This window comes from Pseudophryne corroboree, chromosome 9 (genome assembly GCF_028390025.1).
Source record: "Pseudophryne corroboree isolate aPseCor3 chromosome 9, aPseCor3.hap2, whole genome shotgun sequence".
In the NCBI taxonomy this organism is placed as follows: domain Eukaryota; kingdom Metazoa; phylum Chordata; class Amphibia; order Anura; family Myobatrachidae; genus Pseudophryne; species Pseudophryne corroboree.
Window position 1 is genome coordinate 449,396,164 of NC_086452.1, and position 22,837 is coordinate 449,419,000.

The 22,837-nt window shown below is 49.6% G+C and overlaps 1 protein-coding gene across 2 annotated transcripts in view; it reads right to left on the reverse strand.

Moving 5' to 3' along the window:
* The window catches only part of KBTBD12 (kelch repeat and BTB domain containing 12), a 156,752-nt gene extending 137,509 nt beyond the window's left edge, over positions 1-19,243 (reverse strand). For both annotated transcript variants that reach the window (XM_063941176.1, XM_063941175.1), the window contains exons 1-3: positions 19,142-19,243; positions 6,958-8,137; positions 3,712-3,982 (exon numbers count right to left, since the gene is read on the reverse strand). In XM_063941176.1, coding sequence (XP_063797246.1) covers positions 3,712-3,982; positions 6,958-8,027 — 1,341 coding nt within the window. In that variant the 5' untranslated portion in view covers positions 8,028-8,137; positions 19,142-19,243. The remainder of the gene's footprint in view (positions 1-3,711; positions 3,983-6,957; positions 8,138-19,141) is intronic.
* Between the last annotated feature and the right edge of the window lie 3,594 nt (positions 19,244-22,837).

The following is a 22,837-nucleotide window of genomic DNA, read 5'->3' on the forward strand; positions in this document are numbered from 1 at the left end:
ATTTATCAACGAGTGATAAAACTCATTGTGCATGATAAAACTCATTGTATATGATAAATGGTTCTCCAGCCAATCAGCTCCTGTCATCATGTGTTTGAAAAATGACAGTTGGGAGCTGATTGGCTGGAGAACCATTTATCATACGCAATGAGTTTTATCACTGGTTGATAAGTCCCATAGTCAGCCAATGTGAATGTGAAGCATACTTCTACTATCCCGGCAATCCTGAGACACCCACGAATATCGGGAATTGTACAGGACACCCGGGTGAACGGACCAGCCTGGAGATGGCCATCAACCTTCGATGGCTAGTAACAATCTGCGTGTGGTAAATATGTTAATGATGGGAGCAATTCAGGCGACAAAATGCCATCGCTTTTCGGTACTGCGCATGCATGGCGGCAGGCTCCATTCTTTTGCGCATGCACAGTACAGAAGCATCCTGGGTTTCCCCCCAATTGTTAACCCATTGATGACCATCTCTAAACCAGCTTCCTGGATCCCGACCACTTTCAAAGAGACGTAGGTTCTCCGGGAGCTCCATGGCGTTCTCCATGACTTGTCTTGTGGTGAATCACGCCAGTGTACAGCAGGGGGTGGAAGCGGCATGATTAAATTCACTGCGCCACCCCCACTTCTCCCCCTCTAGGATCACCCCCCGGGAGGCCCAGGTGACAGTTGGTAAGTACGATATTGGGGGCATATATAAAAAATAAAATAAAATCAGTTTTTAGTCCTTGCTGGTGTAATGTTTTACCAGTCCTTGAAGTTTGGGTCCAGCGTATATAGTAAGTTTACATGTGATGATAAAGGTTTTTCACCTGCTGAATCTCAGTGCCGCTATAACAGAAACACTGAGATTCAGACAGATCTGCTTTCTTTTATAATAAGCCTTTATATCTTTCACTGGGCTGGAAGTTAACACTGCGTACGGCTCTGGACGCTGCAGGAATTTGATTCATAGGCTCCTGGAGTCCTGCTGTACAAATGACAAAGACTTTATACAGCTTTACAGGCTCTGTGCGTTATAGAACAACTCGGCGCCAGCGGAATATCATGTCACCGGGATAAACAAAGGCCTTCGTACAAGTGTGCGCTGTGTTCAAAGACAATGGAGGCTTAAAGGAATATTCATCGCCTTGTAAGGAAAATATAAAAACATGTCCAGGAACATAGAGGATCTTTCTCCATGGTCACAGTAAAGTGATGGTGAATGTTGTAGTGGAAAAGATGCAATTGGTTCCTGTAATGGATTCGGTATAATATACAGATGGACGGGATGCCGGCGGCCAGAATACCGACAGCGGCATCCCATCCTTCAGAATCCCGACAGCAGCCCAGAAAGTACCCTAACCCTCCCATACCCTAACCCTTGCTTGTGGGTGCCTAACCCTAACCCTCCCCGGTTTTGCCTAACCCTAACCCTCCCTTCCCCACTGCCCAAACCTAACCCTCCCTGCTAGGTGCCTAACCCTAACCCTCCCTTCCCCACTGCCCAAACCTAACCCCCCCTGCTAGGTGCCTAAACCTAACCCTCCCTTTCCCACTGCCCAAACCTAACCCCCCCTGCTAGGTGCCTAACCCTAACCCTCCCTTTCCCACTGCCCAAACCTAACCCCCCCCTGCTAGGTGCCTAACCCTAACCCTCCCTTCCCCACTGCCCAAACCTAACCCTCCCTGCTAGGTGCCTAACCCTAACTCTCCCTTTCCCACTGCCCAAACCTAACCCCCCCTGCTAGGTGCCTAACCCTAACCCTCCTTTCCGCACTGCCTAAACCTAACCCTCCCTGCTAGGTGCCTAACCCTAACCCTCCCTTCCCCACTGCCCAAACCTAACCCCCCCTGCTAGGTGCCTAACCCTAACCCTCCCTTCCCCACTGCCCAAACCTAACCCTCCCTGCTAGGTGCCTAACCCTAACCCTCCCTTCCCCACTGCCCAAACCTAACCCCCCCTGCTAGGTGCCTAACCCTAACCCTCCCTTTCCCACTGCCCAAACCTAACCCCCCCTGCTAGGTGCCTAACCCTAACCCTCCCTTTCCCACTGCCCAAACCTAACCCCCCCTGCTAGGTGCCTAACCCTAACCCTCCCTTTTCCACTGCCCAAACCTAACCCCCCCTGCTAGGTGCCTAACCCTAACCCTCCCTTTCCCACTGCCCAAACCTAACCCCCCCCTGCTAGGTGCCTAACCCTAACCCTCCCTTTCCCACTGCCCAAACCTAACCCCCCCTGCTAGGTGCCTAACCCTAACCCTCCCTTTCCCACTGCCCAAACCTAACCCCCCCTGCTAGGTGCCTAACCCTAACCCTCCCTTTCCCACTGCCCAAACCTAACCCCCCCTGCTAAGTGCCTAACCCTAACCCTCCCTTTCCCACTGCCCAAACCTAACCCCCCCCTGCTAGGTGCCTAACCCTAACCCTCCCTTCCCCACTGCCCAAACCTAACCCCCCCTGCTAGGTGCCTAACCCTAACCCTCCCTTCCCCACTGCCCAAACCTAACCCTCCCTGCTAGGTGCCTAACCCTAACCCTCCCTTTCCCACTGCCCAAACCTAACCCCCCCTGCTAGGTGCCTAACCCTCCTTTCCGCACTGCCTAAACCTAACCCTCCCTGCTAAGTGCCTAACCCTAACCCTCCCTCCCCCACTGCCTAAACCTAACCCTCCCTGCTAGGTGCCTAACCCTAACCCTCCCTTCCCCACTGCCTATACCTAACCCCCCCTGCTTGGTGCCTAACCCTAACCCTCCCTTCCCCACTGCCTAAACCTAACCCTCCCTGCTAAGTGCCTAACCCTAACCCTCCCTTCCCCACTGCCTATACCTAACTTCCCCTGCTAGGTGCCTAACCCTAACCCTCCCTTCCCCACTGCCTATACCTAACCCTCCCCGCTAGGTGCCTAACCCTAACCCTCCCTTCCCCACTGCCTATACCTAACCCTCCCCGCTAGGTGCCTAACCCTAACCCCCCATCTCCCACTGGTACCTAAGCGTCCCCTTCCCATCCCTGCACCCTAACACCCCTACTAATACATAGTCCTAACCCCCCCCCCCCCCCCCCCACACACACACACACACACACACACACACTACCGTTCAGGGTTCCAGGTGTCAGTATTTTGATGCCGGGTTCCTGAGCACCGTCAGGATTTTGATGCCGCCACTCAGGATCCGGCGTCGGTATTTCAACGGCATTTTCACTACATGCCCCCGTAATATAGCTTTGGAGAATGCATGATAATATGAGAGCGACTTCAAGTCATCAGGACCCTACACTTAGGGGTCTGTGTGCTAAGTCTTGGAGAGAGATAAGGTCAAGAGAGATAAAGGGCCAGATGTACTAACCATTGAAAACTAGTGATAAAGTGGAGAGTGATAAAGTAGGCTTAGTACATCTAGCCCAAAGTACCAACCAATCAGCTCCTGTCATTTTCAAACACAGCCTGTAACATGGCAGTTAGGAGCTGATTGGCTGCTACTTTATCTCTCTCCACTTTATCACTCTCCAAGGCTTGCCGCTTTAAAAATACGGGCATACTCGCAGGCTACTACATATTGTCCCGGGGCGGAGTTACGCAGCAATTTGCATCTACGCACGAAGCTCCATCCGGCTCAGTATCAGGTCCAATGCATGAGCACATATAGGAGCGTTGCATTTAATCCGTCATCGTCCCCAATATCTGTGACTACATCAGAATACCGAGTTGTTCCACAAACCTGTGGCGTCCAGCCGCCCATCACATAAAACTTGTTCTTGAGGGCGACCGAGGCGTGACACGCCAGGGGAAACGGAAGCGGCGACACGCTCCTCCAGCTGTCGTTATCCGCCAAATACTTTTCGACACAGTTGGTGATGACGTATTGGTTCTTCAGCTTCATCTGGCCGCCGATCAGATAGATGTCGTTGTAAACGCTGCCCAGAGCGTAGAGCTCCCGGTACTCGGCGCTGCACACCTTCTCCCAGCAGTAGTTCCCCCGGTTGTGATACCTAGCAGTGAGAAGTGTGCGAGAAACACAGCTTTAATCATTCTTCCTCAGCGCTAGGTGGTCAACCGGCTGAAAATGAATGGTCTTTGGGAGATAGAATAAAAGTGAAACGCTAAAATACAAATGTGCTCTAATGAAACCTGGTGTATACATTATCCCTTCCCCTGAAGAGCTTTTAATCTTAATTTGCCTCTGCTTTATATCCTGTCATTTAAATGACTCTACACTGTAAAACAGTCCAGACAGGAATAGCTAGGATCACATAATACAGACAGAAGCAAGTTATAGGCCTGAGTCAGACTTGTACAATGCCGCCACCACCACAGCTGCTATTGGGGGTCATTCCGAGTTGATCGTAGGCGTGCTAAATTTAGCACAGCTACGATCATCTTCCCTGACATGCGGGGGGACGCCCAGCACAGGGCTAGTCCGCCCCGCATGTCAGTGTCGCCCCCCTTCCCCCACACAAATACAAAAGCATCGCACAGCGGCGATGCTTGTGTATTTCAGGAGTAACTCCCGGCCAACGCAGCTCCTGCGGCTGGCCGAGAGTTGTTTGTCGCTGCCGCTGGCCACAGCGGCTGCGTGTGATGTCACGCAGCCACTGCGGCCCGCCCCCCGTTCGGTCAGGCCACGCCTGTGTTGGCCGGACCGCGCCTACGAAACGGCGGCCAAACGCCGCCGTTCCGCCCCCTCCCGACCAGCGACCTCCTCTGCCTGTCAATCAGGCAGAGGCGATCGCATCCCTGCTACGGCCTTCGGCCGTCTGGCATGCGCCGGCGCACTACAGCGCCGGCGCATGTGCAGTAGAGACCCGTTCGCTCGGCTGCGATAAACAGCGGCGAGCGAACGGGTCAGAATGACTCCCAATGTGTACACAGCGACTGTGCGAAAATACGCAGCTGCCTGGATTTGTATTGAGAGGCCAACCTGCGGGTATGCGAGTCCAATTTGTGACACAGCGAGAGTCCATCGCGAGACCATCGTGACACCGGCACAGTGTGACAAGGGGCCTATTTATTAACATTATTTTTACTAAAATAATGCGAAAAAGGGTGTTTTCACACCCGATGGACACACAAGCTGATCACAGTGTAAATAAACAAAAAATAAAAAAAACAAAACCATACTTACCAGTCCAGGAGCCGTTGTCCGCTGCTCCAGTGAGCGCTGCCAGGCGCCAGGTCCCCCATATGCTGCTCTGTGACCCCGATGCAGTAAAGTGATGCTGCAAAGTGGCAGCGCACTTTACAGCACCGGGGGTGAGAGCACAGAAGAAGTACCTGGCGCCCGGCAGCCTCCTGGAGCAGCGGACAACGGCTCCTGGACTGGTAAGATTAAAATCTAAGGGGGGGGGGGTCTTTTGTGGTGCTGGAGTAGTAACAACGGGGACACACACACCCAGCGGTAGAGTCAGGCGACGACACATGTACAGCAGGACATACCCCGATAATGCTGCAGAGTATCATCGCAGGGATAAAGCTTGCCCGCAAGCTCAGTCTCTGCATGCGATAATTGATACATCCATGCGATGTAGTCAATTATCGCAGTGCGAGCCTGGTCGAGTTTATCACCTGTCATCCGCATCATCAGATGCGGATGGTGATAAATAGACCTTAGATGCATGCGTAGATGACTGCTGATCGCACAACTGTGTGAAAATCGTGTGTGCGTCCATCTCTGAATCATGTGCTATGTACATATGTTAGGGCGGGTACACACTAGAACGATAACTGCCCTATATGTCGTTTCCAGGCAAATCGGAATGACGAATTAGGCATATCATTAAGTGTGTGTGTGTATGCCCGATTTGCAGGGTCTCGTCACCTGTCAGATCAGCCGGATACTCATCGTTCTGATGTGTAGCCGGCCTTAGTCTATGATTTCAAGCGCTCATGACATAGCAGAACCGCCATCTTGTCAATGAACCAAATATTCATGAGGATGCGGCCCACACACACAGCTGAGGCGTCATTACTGAGGAAATATTTATGATGTACCTCATCCTTGTTTTCACTAGATTTATACTTTACAGCTCTTCAGCCTGTATCGTGCAAGGTGTCTTCAGCGTAACCACCTGGTGGTTGGATTTTATTTATTTTTCCTTGTTTCTGGTAGTAGAGGCTCCTACGCTGGCCGTCTGCAGTCCTATGTGGGGGGTTTCAATGCCACAAGTATGTTAAGGCAATAAAACGTCAGTCATTTATCATTTTAACATCACAGTGCACATTGGATTCTTATTCTGGTTGTTCCATAAAAGGACTAAGGGGGGCATGTACTAAGCAGTGATAAAAGTTTAGAAGTGGGCCAGTGGAGAAGTTGCCCATGGCAACCAATCAGCATTGACGTAACATTTATAATTTGCATACTATAAACATATAAACAGAGCCGCTGATTGGGTGCAATGGGCAGCTTCTCCATTGGCTCACTTCTCCACTTTTATCACTGCTTAGTACATGTCCCCCTAAGGGTCAGATGTACTAAGCCTTGAAAAGTGATGAGTGAAGAATGATAAACTACCAGCCTATCAGCTCCTAACTGACATTTTTCATACACAACCTGTGACGTGGCAGTTGGAAACTGATTGGCTGGTACTTTATCACTCTCCATGTGACTCCTGGTGATCCGGAGTTGCATGCATGTCCACCTTAGTCTCGCCTCTACTTGGGGCGAGTGGGTACAACTGTGTAATAACAGGGCATTTGCATGTAAACTAAACTGAGTAAGGGCGTGTTGGGGGCGTAGGTGACATTGCAGGCTATGCAGAGTGGACTAGTCCTATAGCTATTTAAACCAGCTGATGGATTTGGGAGGGTCGGTCACATATATACATGCAACCTGATAGGCTGAAAAATAGTCACATATAGGTCCGTGCATACAGAACAGTTGCAATTGCGGACAATTTTGGGTGCAACTCTGAATCAGCCCAAAAGCGGCTAGGGCTCTATGTTAAGGCTTTAGCTAGTATCTACTGACCTGCAGATCTCAACCCGCTTATCCTTTTGCCTGGACAACCGGACCGCTGTAGCTTCACCAGACAAAATAATGTCATTATTTTCTGTAACCACACCTGTGGAGACCGAGCCCAGAACCTCTCCCTGTTTTGGAGATGGCATGTAACAGATTTTTCCTGTGGCAGGAGCAAAACAGAAGCTAGCGTCTCCATAACTTCCATATTTAGACCTTATGCCCATAGCGTTATTACCCAGACACAGAAGAAGGCTAGTGGTCTCCATTCCATACCGGAGGCTTGGAGATACCTGTGCAGATTTCTCCATGGTCTCTAGGACCTGTTCAACCAGGTCGTAGCATTGAGCATTACACAAGAGCACCGTATTCCTCTTTCTAGCTTCTCGGAGGAAAGATGGGTCTACAAGTAGTAATCTGACTTGTTTCAAGAGATCCATGAGGTGCTGAGAACGTTGGTTTCTGTCATGGTTCACCCATTTCAGGACCAGCTCCAGGATGCTTTCCTCTCGAGAAACATTGAGGTCATCAGACTTGATCATTGCCGTCAACTGCTGAAAATCAACCTCCAATATTTCTTCATGCATGCCAACTTCACTAAAGTGGTTGTATAAATACTTCTTGGACTTCTCCTCCAAGTCATCTGCACTGATCTGTTTAGCAAAATAATGGATCCCAATGCAGTTTGAGGCATCCATGTGGTCCATCATGTACATTTGGCAGGCTTTAAAGATGTCGTCCATTTGCATGAAGTAGGCGGCAGTGGCCACTCCTTGGACAGTTAGGTTGTTGATATAGAGTTGTGAAGTGTACACATATTCCAATATGATAGAGACACTCTCAGCAGTTATATCATGGAGGGTCACCTCTGTCTGGTTACATTCCACCAAGCCACAGGTGAACATTGCCCGGAAGTATGAACTGAAGGAAGCCAACACCACCCGATGACATGGAAACCTCTGTCCCTCAGCAACCAGGACTATGTCAATGAGCTCCGCTGACCCACGCAAGCTGTTTACATGTTCCAGAAGCTTATTGCCATGTTGCTGCTTCCTTTTATACTCAAAGTCCATCTCCATGATGAGGAAGAATGGACACCCTAGAACGTTATGTTTGGAAGGTGAAGATTTTACCCCGTTGGAAGTATTTACCAGGTGGGTCCAGGAACAAGAGGCATCATGCCGCGAATCTGGAGAAAAATTAGCATAAACATTAATTGTTCATGATATAACATGTGTATGCAAAAACAACCATTAAAGAACTAATAGTCACACTAAAAAATCTATTGGTAGAACGGGTGTGGATCATTGGGTCGACCAGAAATAGATCGACAGTAAGTAGTACGATCGCATATGGACGACAGGCTCAATAGGTCGACATTTAAAAGGTTGACAGTACAAAAGGTCGAGAGGGTCAAAAGGTAGACATGGAAATGGTCAACACAAAAAAAGTTGACCTAAGTTTTTTGGGTGTTATTTTCTATATTAAACCACGTGTGACCCCAATTAGCGTACCTCGTTCGTTCACTCGCTATGCTTCGGGTTCCGCTTCCGCTGCGCTCGACACAGGTTACTATTGCCAATTGTAGTCCACATGGGTGGTAAATGATAAAAGAGTTGACCCCCCCTAAAAACTTGTGTCGACCATATGTCATGTCACCAATTTGAACCTGTTGACATTTTGTACCTGTCGACCTTTGGACCACTGCAACCTTTCGAACCTGTTGACCTAATAATGCATGTCTTCCATAAGGGGTCCACCTGTTGACTGTCGGCCTATTTACTGTCGACGCATCCTCCAGATCCCTGATAGAACTTATCAGAAGATATATTATGTTAAATCTAAAGGAGAAGCCATGTCTTCCAGCACCATTGACTTATTACTGTATGTGAAAGGTTATTGACAAAAAGATCAGAAGACAGACATGTATCAAGCTGTGAAAAGGGTAGAGTAGTTGCCAATAGAAACCAATCAGCTTGTACAGAATGTACATGATAAATGCTGCCTTGACGATGATTGGTTACTATGGGCAACTCTTCCACTTGTCCACTCTTTTCACTTTTTGATACATCTCCCCGTCGGCACACTAAATGTCGGTTGATGATACTGTGGAAGGCCAAGTTGGGGTAGTGCCCAATAATGCCGGTCCACCCCTTTACTGTGTATACAATGGGACCCTTGCGTGTTTAGCAGAGCAGAGTAGGGGCCTCTAGAGAGTAGACCGTAATCATCTTCAGGCCTCCTAGAAAGAAAGTAGGAATACCCCTTGCAAGACACAGAAGATCTCTAGAGGATAGGGAATAAGGGGGGGTATCCTCAGGGCCGATGCTAGCCCTTTTGGCGCCCCGGGCGGGGGGAAAGGGGCGTGGATTCATACAGGGGGCATGGTCAGTTACGCCCCCTGTAGAGTTGTGCCCCCATTTGTGCCCCCTGTAGGAGTAGCGCCGCTTATACAAAATAAAATAATACTTACTATCCCCGCTCCTGTTTCCTGACCGCTGCAGACCTCCGCCGGCGCCGCTCCTCTCCTCTCCTCGGATTTATGGTACAGATAGACACTAGAGGTCAATTATGACCCCTAGCGTCTGTCTCAGTCCCACAATGCTGTGCTGTGCGTGATGATGTCATCGTGCACCGCACAGCAAAGGTCCTTTCCACGCAGGGAAACTAGACAGGTAGCGTCTAGTTCCCTGACCAGCGGGGGACACAGCGGGGGGCACAGTAGCAGATCTTGCCATGGTGCGGCGCCCTCTGGATGGCGCCGGTGCCCCGGGCAAAAGTCCTGCTTGCCCGTGGCAAGATCCGTTACTGGGTATCCTATGAGCCCTGTTAATTTTTCAGACGCAAAGAAAGCAAGCTGAAAAATTCCAGTTTTTGGGGCGACAAGACGTAGGATTCGGGATAGGTTCCAGGACTCATGTGTTATTGCGGCTCTGAAGGGCTGCTTATTGGGGATTATGCTTTGCGTGTCTGAGGCAGAGGTGCAAGTATGCGGGTACGCTCGGGTACGGAGTACCCTTAAGAATTTGGCAGCAGGGAACGCACTACCACCTGCCACACACTTTGCCATTACCACAATTATAATGTGCCACAAAGCAACAAGACCATGGTGCCTGGCAGCATGACGGCTCCTCCCACTTTGTCAGGGTTACTGGGAGTGCGACAGTGGCTGTATTTTCCTGTTATAATGGAGGCATTACTATATATTGTTATTAAATGGGGGCATTACTATATATTTCTATTATACTGGAGGTATCACTATATATTTCTATTATACTGGAGGCATTACTATATATTTTAAGCCCTGCCTCCAGATTTCCCCCCCAAAAAATGGGCTGTCGTGTGGTCACGCCGCTAGTGTCATGTAGCCACTCACACTAGCAGCATGTGGCCACACCCCCTCACAACACATGACCACGCCCATTTTTCCAGCACTCAGTACCACTAAGAAAATATTTCTACTTGCACCACTGGTCTGAGGTAAGTGAAGCAGAATCCCCCATAAGTGCCAGCATCAGGGGATACGCGCGCTGGAATTGGGGCTAATAAGATAGCCCCCTAAATTACCTCTGCTAATAGAATATCCCCCTAAATGTGACACAATACTCAATTAGCAATAAGTAAAATAAACACTGTACGTCCAAAGTATCTTCTTTCCTTACCCTCAAATACTGCTGGGTTTAACCACCGTATGTCTTAAATTCAACATGACAGTGAAGGGACATCGGCCCTGTCTGATTACACAAGGCAATCAATTTGCCGGCTGTTGGGATCCCGGCGGTCAGGATATAGACGCCGGAATCCTGGCACCCGGTGAAATGCCAGCTGTTGGAATCCTAACCGCCACCCGGAATCCCCACTTGGGTGGTCCACGCCACCAACCAAGGGGGAATAGATTAGTGTGGCGATCTAAGATTGCCATGGGGCCCACAAGGGGACACGCTGCGCTCGCCGCTGGTATTCCGCTTTTAGGTATTCCGGCATAGGTCTACTTACCGCCCGGATCCTGACAGCCGGGATATCATATTAGGGGTCTATTTACTAAGTCTTGGATGGACATAAAGTAATAGCCAATCAGCTCCTGTCATTTTTCAAACACAGCCTGTGGCATGGCAGTTAGGAGCTGATTGGCTGGTACTTTATCTCCAGTGACTTTATTTCCATTCAAGGCTTAGTAAATAGACCCCGGATTCCCTTATTACATGTGGCACCTTCTGATGTAGCGTCGGATGTTGGCGCTGGGTAGTCTGAAATTTTACGTTCACTTTTCTTAAATAATGTGTTTATTTCAGTGTATAGTTACAGATTCTGAGGGTGATGTACTAAAGCCTTGGAGAGAGATAAAGTGGAGAGAAAACAGCAGTGACGCTGAAAGGAATCAAATGTTTCCCGGACATTCCAGGAGAGTGCGGATCATTGGAAGCACTAACAGACCACCACCATATCTCTATGTCCAAACTACTATAATAGACTATAGGCCTAATTCAGACCTGACCACTAGGCTGCGTTTTCGTACAGCCTGCGTTCAGCACCGAACTGCGCTATGCGCAGGTGCGTCGGTCCGCATCGACGGGAATCGGCGGGCAGCGACGAGATGGTGCGAGAAAGGCGATCGCACGGGCGATCGCAAGGTGACTGACAGGAAGAGGCCGTTTGTGGGTGGCAACTGACCGTTTTTAAGGAGTGTCCAGAGAAACGCAGGAGGGACCAGGCGTTTGGAGGGAGGGTTTCTGACGTCAGCTTCGGCCCCGATCATCGCTCTGGAAGAGTAAGTCCTGGGCTGTGCAGAGACTGCACAAACTTCTGTTTGTGCAGCTCTCCTGCACATGCGATCGCACCCCTGCACAGCGATTTCCCCCTCCCCCTGTAGGCGGCGACTACCTGATCGCAGGGATGCAAAAAACGCACCCTAGCGATCAGGTCTGAATTATTAGACCCTATGGCTCTCATTCCGAGTTGATCACTCGCTAGCTGCTTTTAGCCTCAGTGCACACGCTAGGCCGCCGCCCTCTGGGAGTGTATCTTAGCTTAGTGGAAGTGCGAACGAAAGGTTAGCAGAACTGCTCGTAAAAATTTTCATGCTGTTTCTGAGCAGCTCCAGACCTACTCCTAGACTGCGATCACCTCGGTCAGTTTAGTTCCTGCTTTGACGTCACAAACACGCCCTGCGTTCAGCCAGCCACTCCCCCGTTTCCCCAGGCACCCCTGCGTTTTTACCTGTCACGCCTGCGCTTTTTAGCACACTCCCTGAAAACGGCCAGCTACCACCCAGAAACACCCACTTCCTGTCAATCACTCACCGATCAACAGAGCGACAGAAAAGCGTCGCTCGACCTTGTGCAAAACTGCATAGATTTGTGTGAAAGTACTTCGTGCGTGCGTACTGCGGCCCATACGCATGCGCAGAAATGCTGCTTTTTCTCCTAATCGCCGCGCTGCGACCGAAAGCAGCTAGCACTCAACTCGGAATGAAGACCTATATTCCATCTCAGAAATCAGTAAAAAGACAGATATAAAAAAAACAAAAAATGGCATTAATTAAAAACAAAACACAATAAATATAAAAGTATTGCAAACGATGCACAGTCGCTGCTAGGCAGAGCAATATGTAAGCAGTAATGAATGGGGGATCAATAAAGGCAGATAGCAATCCCCAATGAATATTCAGTCCTAATTAGTTGCGAGTCCCATCCGTATTTGCCTGAGGCTACAGAGGAGAAGCCGGATCTCCGCTCTCACAAACCAATGTCTCTGTTTGTCCTCAGCATAAATTACTGTATCCACCATCAGATAATGGCGAAGCATCTGGCAGGTAGCAATAAGCACAATCTCAGACAAATCCCTTAATGCGTTTCCCCATTTATCTTGGCATTTTCATCAGTATGATAGAAGATTAGATCCGGCCTGAGTATTTATGAATGCGGTGACCAATCATTATGGCCCATCAATTAGTCTACGGGTGAATAGTTTGGAGACTTCACCCCTGCACTCAGCAAAGGTAATTACACAGATACAAGTCAATCAAATAAAGTTTTAAGTATACTGGCTTTCAGAATTCAATGATGAACCAATTAAATATTAAAAGTTCTACTCATGCGATCCGGCAATTTTAAATTAGTAATTACTGATCAGTAGTAATATAAAGACTTCACTCAATTAACCATATGAGCATATTATAGGCATATAATTGTGATATTAGAAATCATGGTCCAATGCTATAAAAAATGCATCTAAAATGAATATAGAGTTCAGCGCCGAAACAGGACGACAGTGAGCCCAATGTCGCCCCTCCCCCTAAACCTGCGATGTCATGATTTCACACTTAGGGGGCGTGGCTGCTGGCTCTGAGAAGAAGAGCACTGGCTGGAGTGTCCCAGGGCTCTGCGGGCTGCGGCTTGTGTGATGGTACCGCTGGCCAGAGGTGTTACTAGGCGCCATGGTGCCCGGAGCAAGGGTATGTTTCGACACCCCCTCCCCTTTGCTGAATTGGGGGCATGTTACATTTGAAAAGAAAAAATATTTGAAAATCCTAAATTGGTGACAGGGCCGGTTCAGGGTGAAAGTTTCCTTTGAAAGGAAACTTCCAAAGTTTCCTTTCAAAGTTTCCTAAAATAGGGACAGTGCATGTGAAGGCGCGCAACAAAAATATAGGGGTGTGGTTTCATGGAGAAGGGGTGTGGCCACAGAATAGTACCAATTCAGATTACACCGCACATTAATGTCTGTTATTCACATTAGACCACACAGTAGAGCCCCTATACACATTATGTCACACAGTAGAGCCCCTATACACATTACACCACACAGTAGTACTCCTTATACACGTTACGCCACACAGTAGAGCCCCTATACACATTATGTCACACAGTAGAGCCCCTATACACATTACACCGCACAGTAGTACTCCTTATACACGTTACGCCACACAGTAGAGCCCCTATACACATTATGTCACACAGTAGAGCCCCTATACACATTACACCACACAGTAGAGCCCCCTATACATGTTATGCCACAGTAGTGCCGCTTATCCATGTTACTTTGCAGCTTCTAATGCAGAGAGAGGTGCTGCAGCAGCTTGGATAGTGAGAGGTCCTGCAGCATCAATGTAAAGAGAGGTGCTGTAGCAGCTGGGGCAGAGAGGGGTGCTGCAACAACTGGGGCAGAGAAAGGTGCTGCAGCATCTGAGGCAGAAAGAGGTGCTGCAGCAACTGGGACAGAGAGAGGTGCTGCAGCAGCTGGGGAATAGATATATGTATAGAGGTTAAGGCGGTACAACGGCAAATTCAATTCAATGGCCCTGGTGCCCTCCGTAGGTTGCCCCTGCTGGGGTCCGATAATATGCAAACAACCAGTAGCACTCAGGTAATAAAGCATCACACACCTTCAGGTAGGGTGGTCTTCAGTATGCCGGCTGTCGGGATCCAGGCGCACAGTATACCGGCGCCGGATTCCTGACAGCCGGCATACCGACACTTATTCTCCCTCGTGGGGGTCCACGACCCCCCTGGAGGGAGAATAAAATAGCGTGGCTCATTTGCGCTCGCCACACTGTCGGTAAGCCGGCGGTCGGGCTCCCGGCTAGCCGGTATGCTGGTCGCCGGGAGCCCGACCGCCGGCATACCATACTACACCCCTTCAGGTAGTGTCAACGCTTTGTTAGTATACTCCTAACGGCACCAGGACATAAAGATATCATGATAACGTTAGGAGTAAACTAACGAAACGTTGACACTACCTGAGCCCCCCTATCTTCCCCACAAAATACTGGTTTCTTGCAACAGTCAGAAGTATATAGATACCTTGGGCAAATCTGAGAGTTGAAAGGAATATTTTAAGCCTGTCTGGATCTCAGCATTGCTTTGTGCTCCCAGTACTGTAATTAATAACTAGCATACAGCATCCAGCACCTAATTACTTCATAGAGCTGACTGAGCTTTTTGTACAGTGAACTGAGAGTACTATTATGCAATTACATTGTCAGATCCTGACTACTAGCTGTTTATAACACAGCTCCTGGCGCTTTTCCTCCAGCAACATGGAGCAGGGTGCTGGCCAGCCATGGTGGATCAGGTGGTCCCTCAACTATAAATCGGACACCCGTCCCAAGGGGGTGGTATTCATAAGACTGGCGGTCAGGAGACCGACGATCACATGACCTCCCCGAACATCCCGCCCCCACACTATCCCGATGGTCACCACCAAGCTCGCAAGAGGCTTGCTACTCTCACCCCCTCCCCCGCGCCGGGATCCCTGTGTCGGTATGCTGACCGGCGGTCAGGAGACCATCGGTCGGCCATACCACTCCCGTACTGAGGCTTCGTTCTACGATTGCACATTGTAAACATATGGTTGGCAGTCATTGATAGGCCCAATCCTATGGAGATGCTTTATCCAATAGATGCCAAGGTCACAATGGTTGCCACTATCGCATCCTAAATTCTGCCTTTCTGCTTCGTACACAAGGATAGAGCGTCCATAGCAGTGCTCTACTGTGTATGTGCAAGATTCAGGTGTCCCACCAGCAAGCTATTGTATGATGTCATAGCATGTTGCTATGGCGGCAATGCCACCCTATTTGATGGCACCCTTGCAGTGGCCATCCTATTCTTCCGAGTACTGCAGGGGGTCAGCACTTGAGTGGTGGGCCTTGTCAGAGCAGGGCAATTTCATGGTGGACTGACATTGCACGGCCCTGTCTAAAAAAATTTATTATGGGGCCTGATGATGCCATGCTCCACACGTGTAGGCTATAATGATGTTGATTGAGCATTTATCACTAGGGGGCAGTATTCATTAGTGTGGGTACAGTGTATCACTGGGGGGGCAGTATGCATTAGTGTGGGTACAGTGTATCACTGGGGGGGCAGTATTCATTAGTGTGGGTACAGGGTATCACTGGGGGCAGTATGCATTAGTGTGTGTACAGTGTATCACTGGGGGCAGTATGCTTTAGTGTAGATACAGTGTATCACTGGGGACAGTAGGCATTAGTGTGGGTACAGTGTATCACTGGGGGGCAGTAGGCATTAGTGTGGGTACAGTGTATCACTGGGGGCAGTAGGCATTAGTGGAGGTATAGGGTATCACTGAGAGGAGTAGGCATTAGTGTGGGTACAATGTATCACTGGGGGCAGTAGGCATTAGTGATGTGTACAGTGTATCACTGGGGGGCAGTAGACATTAGCGTTGGCACAGTGTATCACTGGGGGACAGTAGGCATTAATGGGGCACAGTGTATCACTGGGGGGCAGCAGGCATTAGTGTGGGCATAGTGTATCACTGGGGGGCAGCAGGCATTAGTGTGGGCACAGTGCATCACTGGGGGCAGTAGGCATTAGTGTGGGTACAGTTTATCACTGGAGGCAGTATGCTTTAGTGTGGGTACAGGGTATCACTTAGAGGAGGCGGCATTAGTGTGGGTACAGGGTATCACTGGGGGGCAGTATGCATTAGTGTGGGTACAGTGTATCACTGGGGGCAGTATGCATTAGTGTGGGTACAGGGTATCACTGGGAGGCAGTATGCATTAGTGTGGGTACAGTGTATCACTGGGGGACAGTATGCATTAGTGTGGGTACAGTGTATCACTGGGGGGGCAGTATGCATTAGTGTGGGTACAGTGTATCACTGGGGGGCAGTAGGCATTAGTGGGGGCACAGTGTATCACTGGGGGCAGCAGGCATTAGTGTGGGCACAGTGTATCACTGGGGGGCATCAGGCATTAGTGTGGGTACAGGGTATCACTGGGGGGCAGTAGGCATTAGTGTGGGTACAGTGTATCACTGGGGGGGCAGTAGGCATTAGTGTGGGTACAGGGTATCACTGGGGGGCAGTAGGCATTAGTGTGGGTACAGGGTATCACTGGGGGGCAGTAGGCATTAGTGTGGGTACAGGGTATCACTGGGGGGCAGTACGCATTAGTGTGGGTACAGAGTGTATCACTGGGGGCAGTATGCATTAGTGTGGGTACAGGGTATCACTGAGATGAGTAGGCATTAGTGTGGGTACAGGGTATCACTGGGGGGCAGTAGGCATTAGTGTGGGTACAGTGTATCACTGGGGGCAGTATGCATTAGTGTGGGCACAGTGTATCACTGGGGGGCAGTATGCATTAGTGTGGGCACAGTGTATCACTGGGGAGGCAGTATGCTTTAGTGTGGGTACAGGGTATCACTGAGAGGAGTAGGCATTAGTGTGGGTACAGTATATCACTGGGGGGGGGCAGTATGCATTAGTGTGGGTACAGTGTATCACTGGGGGCAGTATGCATTAGTGTGGGCACAGTGTATCACTGGGGGGGCAGCATGCTTTAGTGTGGGTACAGGGTATCACTGAGAGGAATAGGCATTAGTGTGGGTACAGGGTATCACTGGGGGGCAGTATGCTTTAGTGTGGGTACAGGGTATCACTGAGAGGAGTAGGCATTAGTGTGGGTACAGTGTATCACTGGGGGCAGTAGGCATTAGTGGAGGTACAGAGTATCACTGGGGGGGTAGTATGCTTTAGTGTGGGTACAGTGTATCACTGGGGGCAGTAGGCATTAGTGTGGGTACAGGGTATCACTGGGGGGCAATATGCTTTAGTGTGGGTACAGTGTATCACTGGGGGCAGTAGGCATTAGTGGAGGTACAGGGTATCACTGAGAGGAGTAGGCATTAGTGTGGGTACAATGTATCACTGGGGGGCAGTAGACATTAGCGTTGGCACAGTGTATCACTGGGGGGCAGTAGGCATTAGTGGGGGCACAGTGTATCACTGGGGGGCAGCAGGCATTAGTGTGGGCACAGTGTATCACTGGGGGGCAGCAGGCATTAGTGTGGGCACAGTGTATCACTGGGGGGCAGTAGGCATTAGAGGGGGCACAGTGTATCACTGGGGGGGCAGTATGCATTAATGTAGGTACAGTGTATCACTGGGGACAGTATGCTTTAGTATAGATACAGTGTATCACTGGGGGGCAGTAGGCATTAGTGGGGATACAGTGTATCACTGGGGGGCAGCAGGCATTATTGTGGTTACAGTGTATCACTGGGGGGCAGCAGGCATTAGTGTGGGTACAGTGTATCACTGGGGACAGTATGCTTTAGTATAGATACAATGTATCACTGGGGGCAGTAGGCATTAGTGGGGATACAGTGTATCACTGGGGGCAGTAGGCATTAGTGGGGATACAGTGTATCACTGGGGGCAGTAGGCATTAGTGTGGGCACAGTGTATCACTGGGGGGGCAGTAGGCATTAGTGGGGGCACACTGTATCACTGGGGGGGCAGTAGGCATTAGAGGGGGCACAGTGTATCACTGGGGGGGCAGTATGCATTAATGTAGGTACAGTGTATCACTGGGGACAGTATGCTTTAGTATAGATACAGTGTATCACTGGGGGGCAGTAGGCATTAGTGGGGATACAGTGTATCACTGGGGGGCAGCAGGCATTATTGTGGTTACAGTGTATCACTGGGGGGCAGCAGGCATTAGTGTGGGTACAGTGTATCACTGGGGACAGTATGCTTTAGTATAGATACAATGTATCACTGGGGGCAGTAGGCATTAGTGGGGATACAGTGTATCACTGGGGGCAGTAGGCATTAGTGGGGATACAGTGTATCACTGGGGGCAGTAGGCATTAGTGTGGGCACAGTGTATCACTGGGGGGGCAGTAGGCATTAGTGGGGGCACACTGTATCACTGGGGGGGCAGCAGGCATTAGTGTGGGCACAGTGTATCACTGGGGGGCAGCAGGCATTAGTGTGGGGACATTGTATTACTGTGATCATTTTTGTGTATTGGTCTGGGGCTGCAGTCCCATCCCCATCCACACCATTGCTAATAAATCTGGCCCTGCTGATTTAGGCAACCTGGTAGGCCGCGACCTTCCCTAAAAAACAACAACAAGGGGTCAAAGCCAAAAAGTCCGGATCTCTTGAAAGAGTCATATCACAGCAAAGTGATGTGAAAGTGTTCTGGGACTGCACAGTATGATGCATCATGACACGGTTTACAGTAAGCCATGCAGCTAGTCTGTCTTCTCACAGGGCGTGTTTACAAAAACATGGTAATAAGGAGTCTGAAAACTCATTGAAATAAGAGTCGGTTTCATATGCGCATTGTCAGCCGGCAGAGCGCAAACACAGCACAGCAGTATCACACAAATACAGCAACAGGAACATACAGCCGGAGTATGCAGCTTACCACACACAGGGTGTATTATGCGTCTGCACTTCCCAGGTCTGCAGCTGGCCCTATGGGGGGGCCGACTCAACCAACTACACTATTTAGGGAACTGTGATCAATAAGAGACCACCTCATAGAAACAGCTGCAAGACCTGGGTGGGAATGACAGGACTGCAGCCACTTGTAGGGCTGCGTACACAGGCGGAGCAGGAGTTATACAGTTACACAGGGCTCAGATAACAGCGTGAGACCCAGCAATAACACTGCAGCACACACTAATGTAGCTCACAGATAGGCCCTAAGCAGAATAATGCTGCTTTCACATCGCAAAACCTGCTTTTGAAATGGTATTTGAAACGGTTCTTAAAACGGGTCTGAGCAGTTAAACCCCTTTCACATCTCATGTTGTAACCAGTAAATTACCATTTCATTCCCGTTTTGGTACCTTTCACACTGAACCCGTTTCACCCATAGAAAACAGTGGTTGTCATTATAAATGGACTTTTCTGGCCCACACATTATTATTAATCACTAATTAATTCATTATTAATAATTTGGATAGTCGTACGATGGAACCCAGCAGCTTGAAGCATATCTATTTTTATTAGATGGAATTAGGTACTTGGTTTGTCTTTTTTGGAGGCACAAGTATTATTTATATATTTTTTAAAATTATTATTTTTTTTTTTAGATGGAATGGTTAAATACAGGAAAAAAATGGCGTGGGGTCCCCCCTCCAAAGCATAACCAGCCTCGGGCTCTTCGAGCTGGTCCTGGTTCTAAAAATGCGGGGGGAAAATTGACAGGGGATCCCCCGTATTTTTAAAACCAGCACCGGGCTCTGCGCCTGGTGCTGGTGCAAAAAATACGGGGGACAAAACGAGTAGGGGTCCCCCGTATTTTTCACACCAGCATCGGGCTCCACTAGCTGGACAGATAATGCCACAGCCGGGGGTCACTTTTATGCCGTGCCCTGCGGCCGTAGCATTAAATATCCAACTAGTCACCCCTGGCCGGGGTACCCTGGGGGAGTGGGGACCCCTTCAATCAAGGGGTCCCCCCCCCCAGCCACCCAAGGGCCAGGGGTGAAGCCCGAGGCTGTCCCCCCCCATCCAATGGGCTGCGGATGGGGGGGCTGATAGCCTTTGTTGTAAATGAAAAGATATTGTTTTTTCCAGTAGTACTACAAGTCCCAGCAAGCCTCCCCCGCAAGCTGGTACTTGGAGAACCACAAGTACCAGCATGCGGGAGAAAAACGGGCCCGCTGGTACCTGTAGTTCTAATGGGAAAAAAATACCCAAATAAAAACAGGACACAGACACCGTCGACAGTAAAACTTTATTACACACTGCCGACACACACATACTTACCTATGTTCACACGCCGACATCGGTCCTCTTCTCCATGTAGAATCCAGGGGTACCTGAAAATATTAGTTCAATATACTCACCTCAGCCATGGTCCAGAGATAAATCCACGGACTTGGCAAAAAAAGAAAACGAACACCCGGACCTGCGGACCGAAAGGGGTCCCATGCTGACACATGAGACCCCTCTCCCCGAATGCCGGGACATCACGTGACTCCTGTCACTGAAGTCCCTTCAGCCAATCAGGAAGCGCTACTTCCGTGGCGCTCACCTGATTGGCTGTGCACTGTCTGAGCTGTCAGACAGCGCATCGCAAAGCCGCTCCATTACTTTCAATGGTGGGAAGTTTGCGGCTAGCGGTGGGGTCACCCGCCGGTCAGCCGCTGACCGGCGGGTGACCCCACCGCTAGCCGCAAACTTCCCACCATTGAATATAATGGACGGAGCTGTGCGATGCGCTGTCACAGCACAGACAGCGCACAGCCAATCAGGTGAGCGCCACGGAAGTAGCGCTTCCTGATTGGCTTAAGAGACCTTTCTGTGACAGCTGTCACTGACAGGTCTCATTTGGGGATAGGGGTCTCATGTGTCAGCATGGGACCCCTTTCAGTCCGTGTGGTCGGTTGTCCGGTTTGTTTTTTTCTCCAAGTACGTGGATTTATCTCTGGAGCCTGGTTGAGGTGAGTATATTGATCTTTTATTTTCAGGTACCCCTGGATTCTACATGGAGAAGAGGACCGATGTCGGCGTGTGAACATAGGTAAGTATGTGTGTGTCGGCAGTGTGTAATAAAGTTTTACTGTCGACGGTGTCTGTGTCCTGTTTTTATTTGGGTATTTTTTTTCCATTAGAACTACAGGTACCAGCGGGCCCGTTTTTCTCCCGCATGCTGGTACTTGTGGTTCTCCAAGTACCAGCTTGCGGGGGAGGCTTGCTGGGACTTGTAGTACTACTGGAAAAAACAATATCTTTTCATTTACAACAAAGGCTATCAGCCCCCCCATCCGCAGCCCATTGGATGGGGGGGGGGCAGCCTCGGGCTTCACCCCTGGCCCTTGGGTGGCTGGGGGGGGGGGACCCCTTGATTGAAGGGGTCCCCACTCCCCCAGGGTACCCCGGCCAGGGGTGACTAGTTGGATATTTAATGCCACGGCCGCAGGGCACGGCATAAAAGTGACCCCCGGCTGTGGCATTATCTGTCCAGCTAGTGGAGCCCGATGCTGGTGTGAAAAATACGGGGGACCCCTACTCGTTTTGTCCCCCGTATTTTTTGCACCAGCACCAGGCGCAGAGCCCGGTGCTGGTTTTAAAAATACGGGGGATCCCCTGTCAATTTTTCCCCCGCATTTTTAGAACCAGGACCAGCTCGAAGAGCCCGAGGCTGGTTATGCTTTGGAGGGGGGACCCCACGCCATTTTTTTCCGTGTTTTTCACATTTAAACGTTTATAAAGCCACTCTCTCATGTGTCTCCTGTGTTTTCCAAGCTGTTTCCTGGTTGTGGCTGGTGACATCACACATGGAGACAGCCTATCATCTTCTGGGGCTTGCAAATACCGTTTCAGACCCTTTCACACTGCACAGTGAAATGGGACTGAAACGGGTAGGACCCTTCTTTTTTACCGTTTCAAAATACCGGTATTTTGAAAACGGTAAATTGAAGGGGACCCTTTCACATCGCAGCTTGACCCGTTTAGGAAGCCAGTTAAAACGGCAAAATACCGGGTATAAGCTGCGGTGTGAAAGGGGTATAGTTAGGTGGCATGTGATCTCGCTAGGTGCAGTGCAAGCCCCACCCACATTTATATACACACAAATTAGGATATCGCCTATCTACAGCTTTGCTAAGAAAACAACAACATAGCAATATAAATGAAGAAAAAAAAATCCAATATATCAAATAATAACTTTAATCAACCTTAGATGTTATCTGACATAGAAGACTGATAAACTTTATTATAAACTGAGAAGATGTGCTCCGGCCAGAGTAACAAGAGGGTGGGGGGGGGGGGGGGGGGGGGGGGGGACCACAGAAACAGGCCTCTATAATAAAACAAACTAGGCCTTTCATCATGAAGGGAAAAAATAAAATGTACTCTCTAGTTGTGAAACTACAAGTCCCAGAACGCTCTGCCACAGTTTGGCTATTAGGGAATGCTGTAACTCTGGCAGGTCATGCTGGGATGTGTAGTTTCACAACAGCTGGAGAGCCATAGGTTGGCCAGGCCTAATCTAAGCCATACTGTAGCTCCCGAAACTTGGTCCTTAAGACACCCTAAGGGGTATATTTACTAAAGTGCGGGTTTATAGAAGTGGAGAAGTTGCTCATAGCAACCAATCAGATTCTAC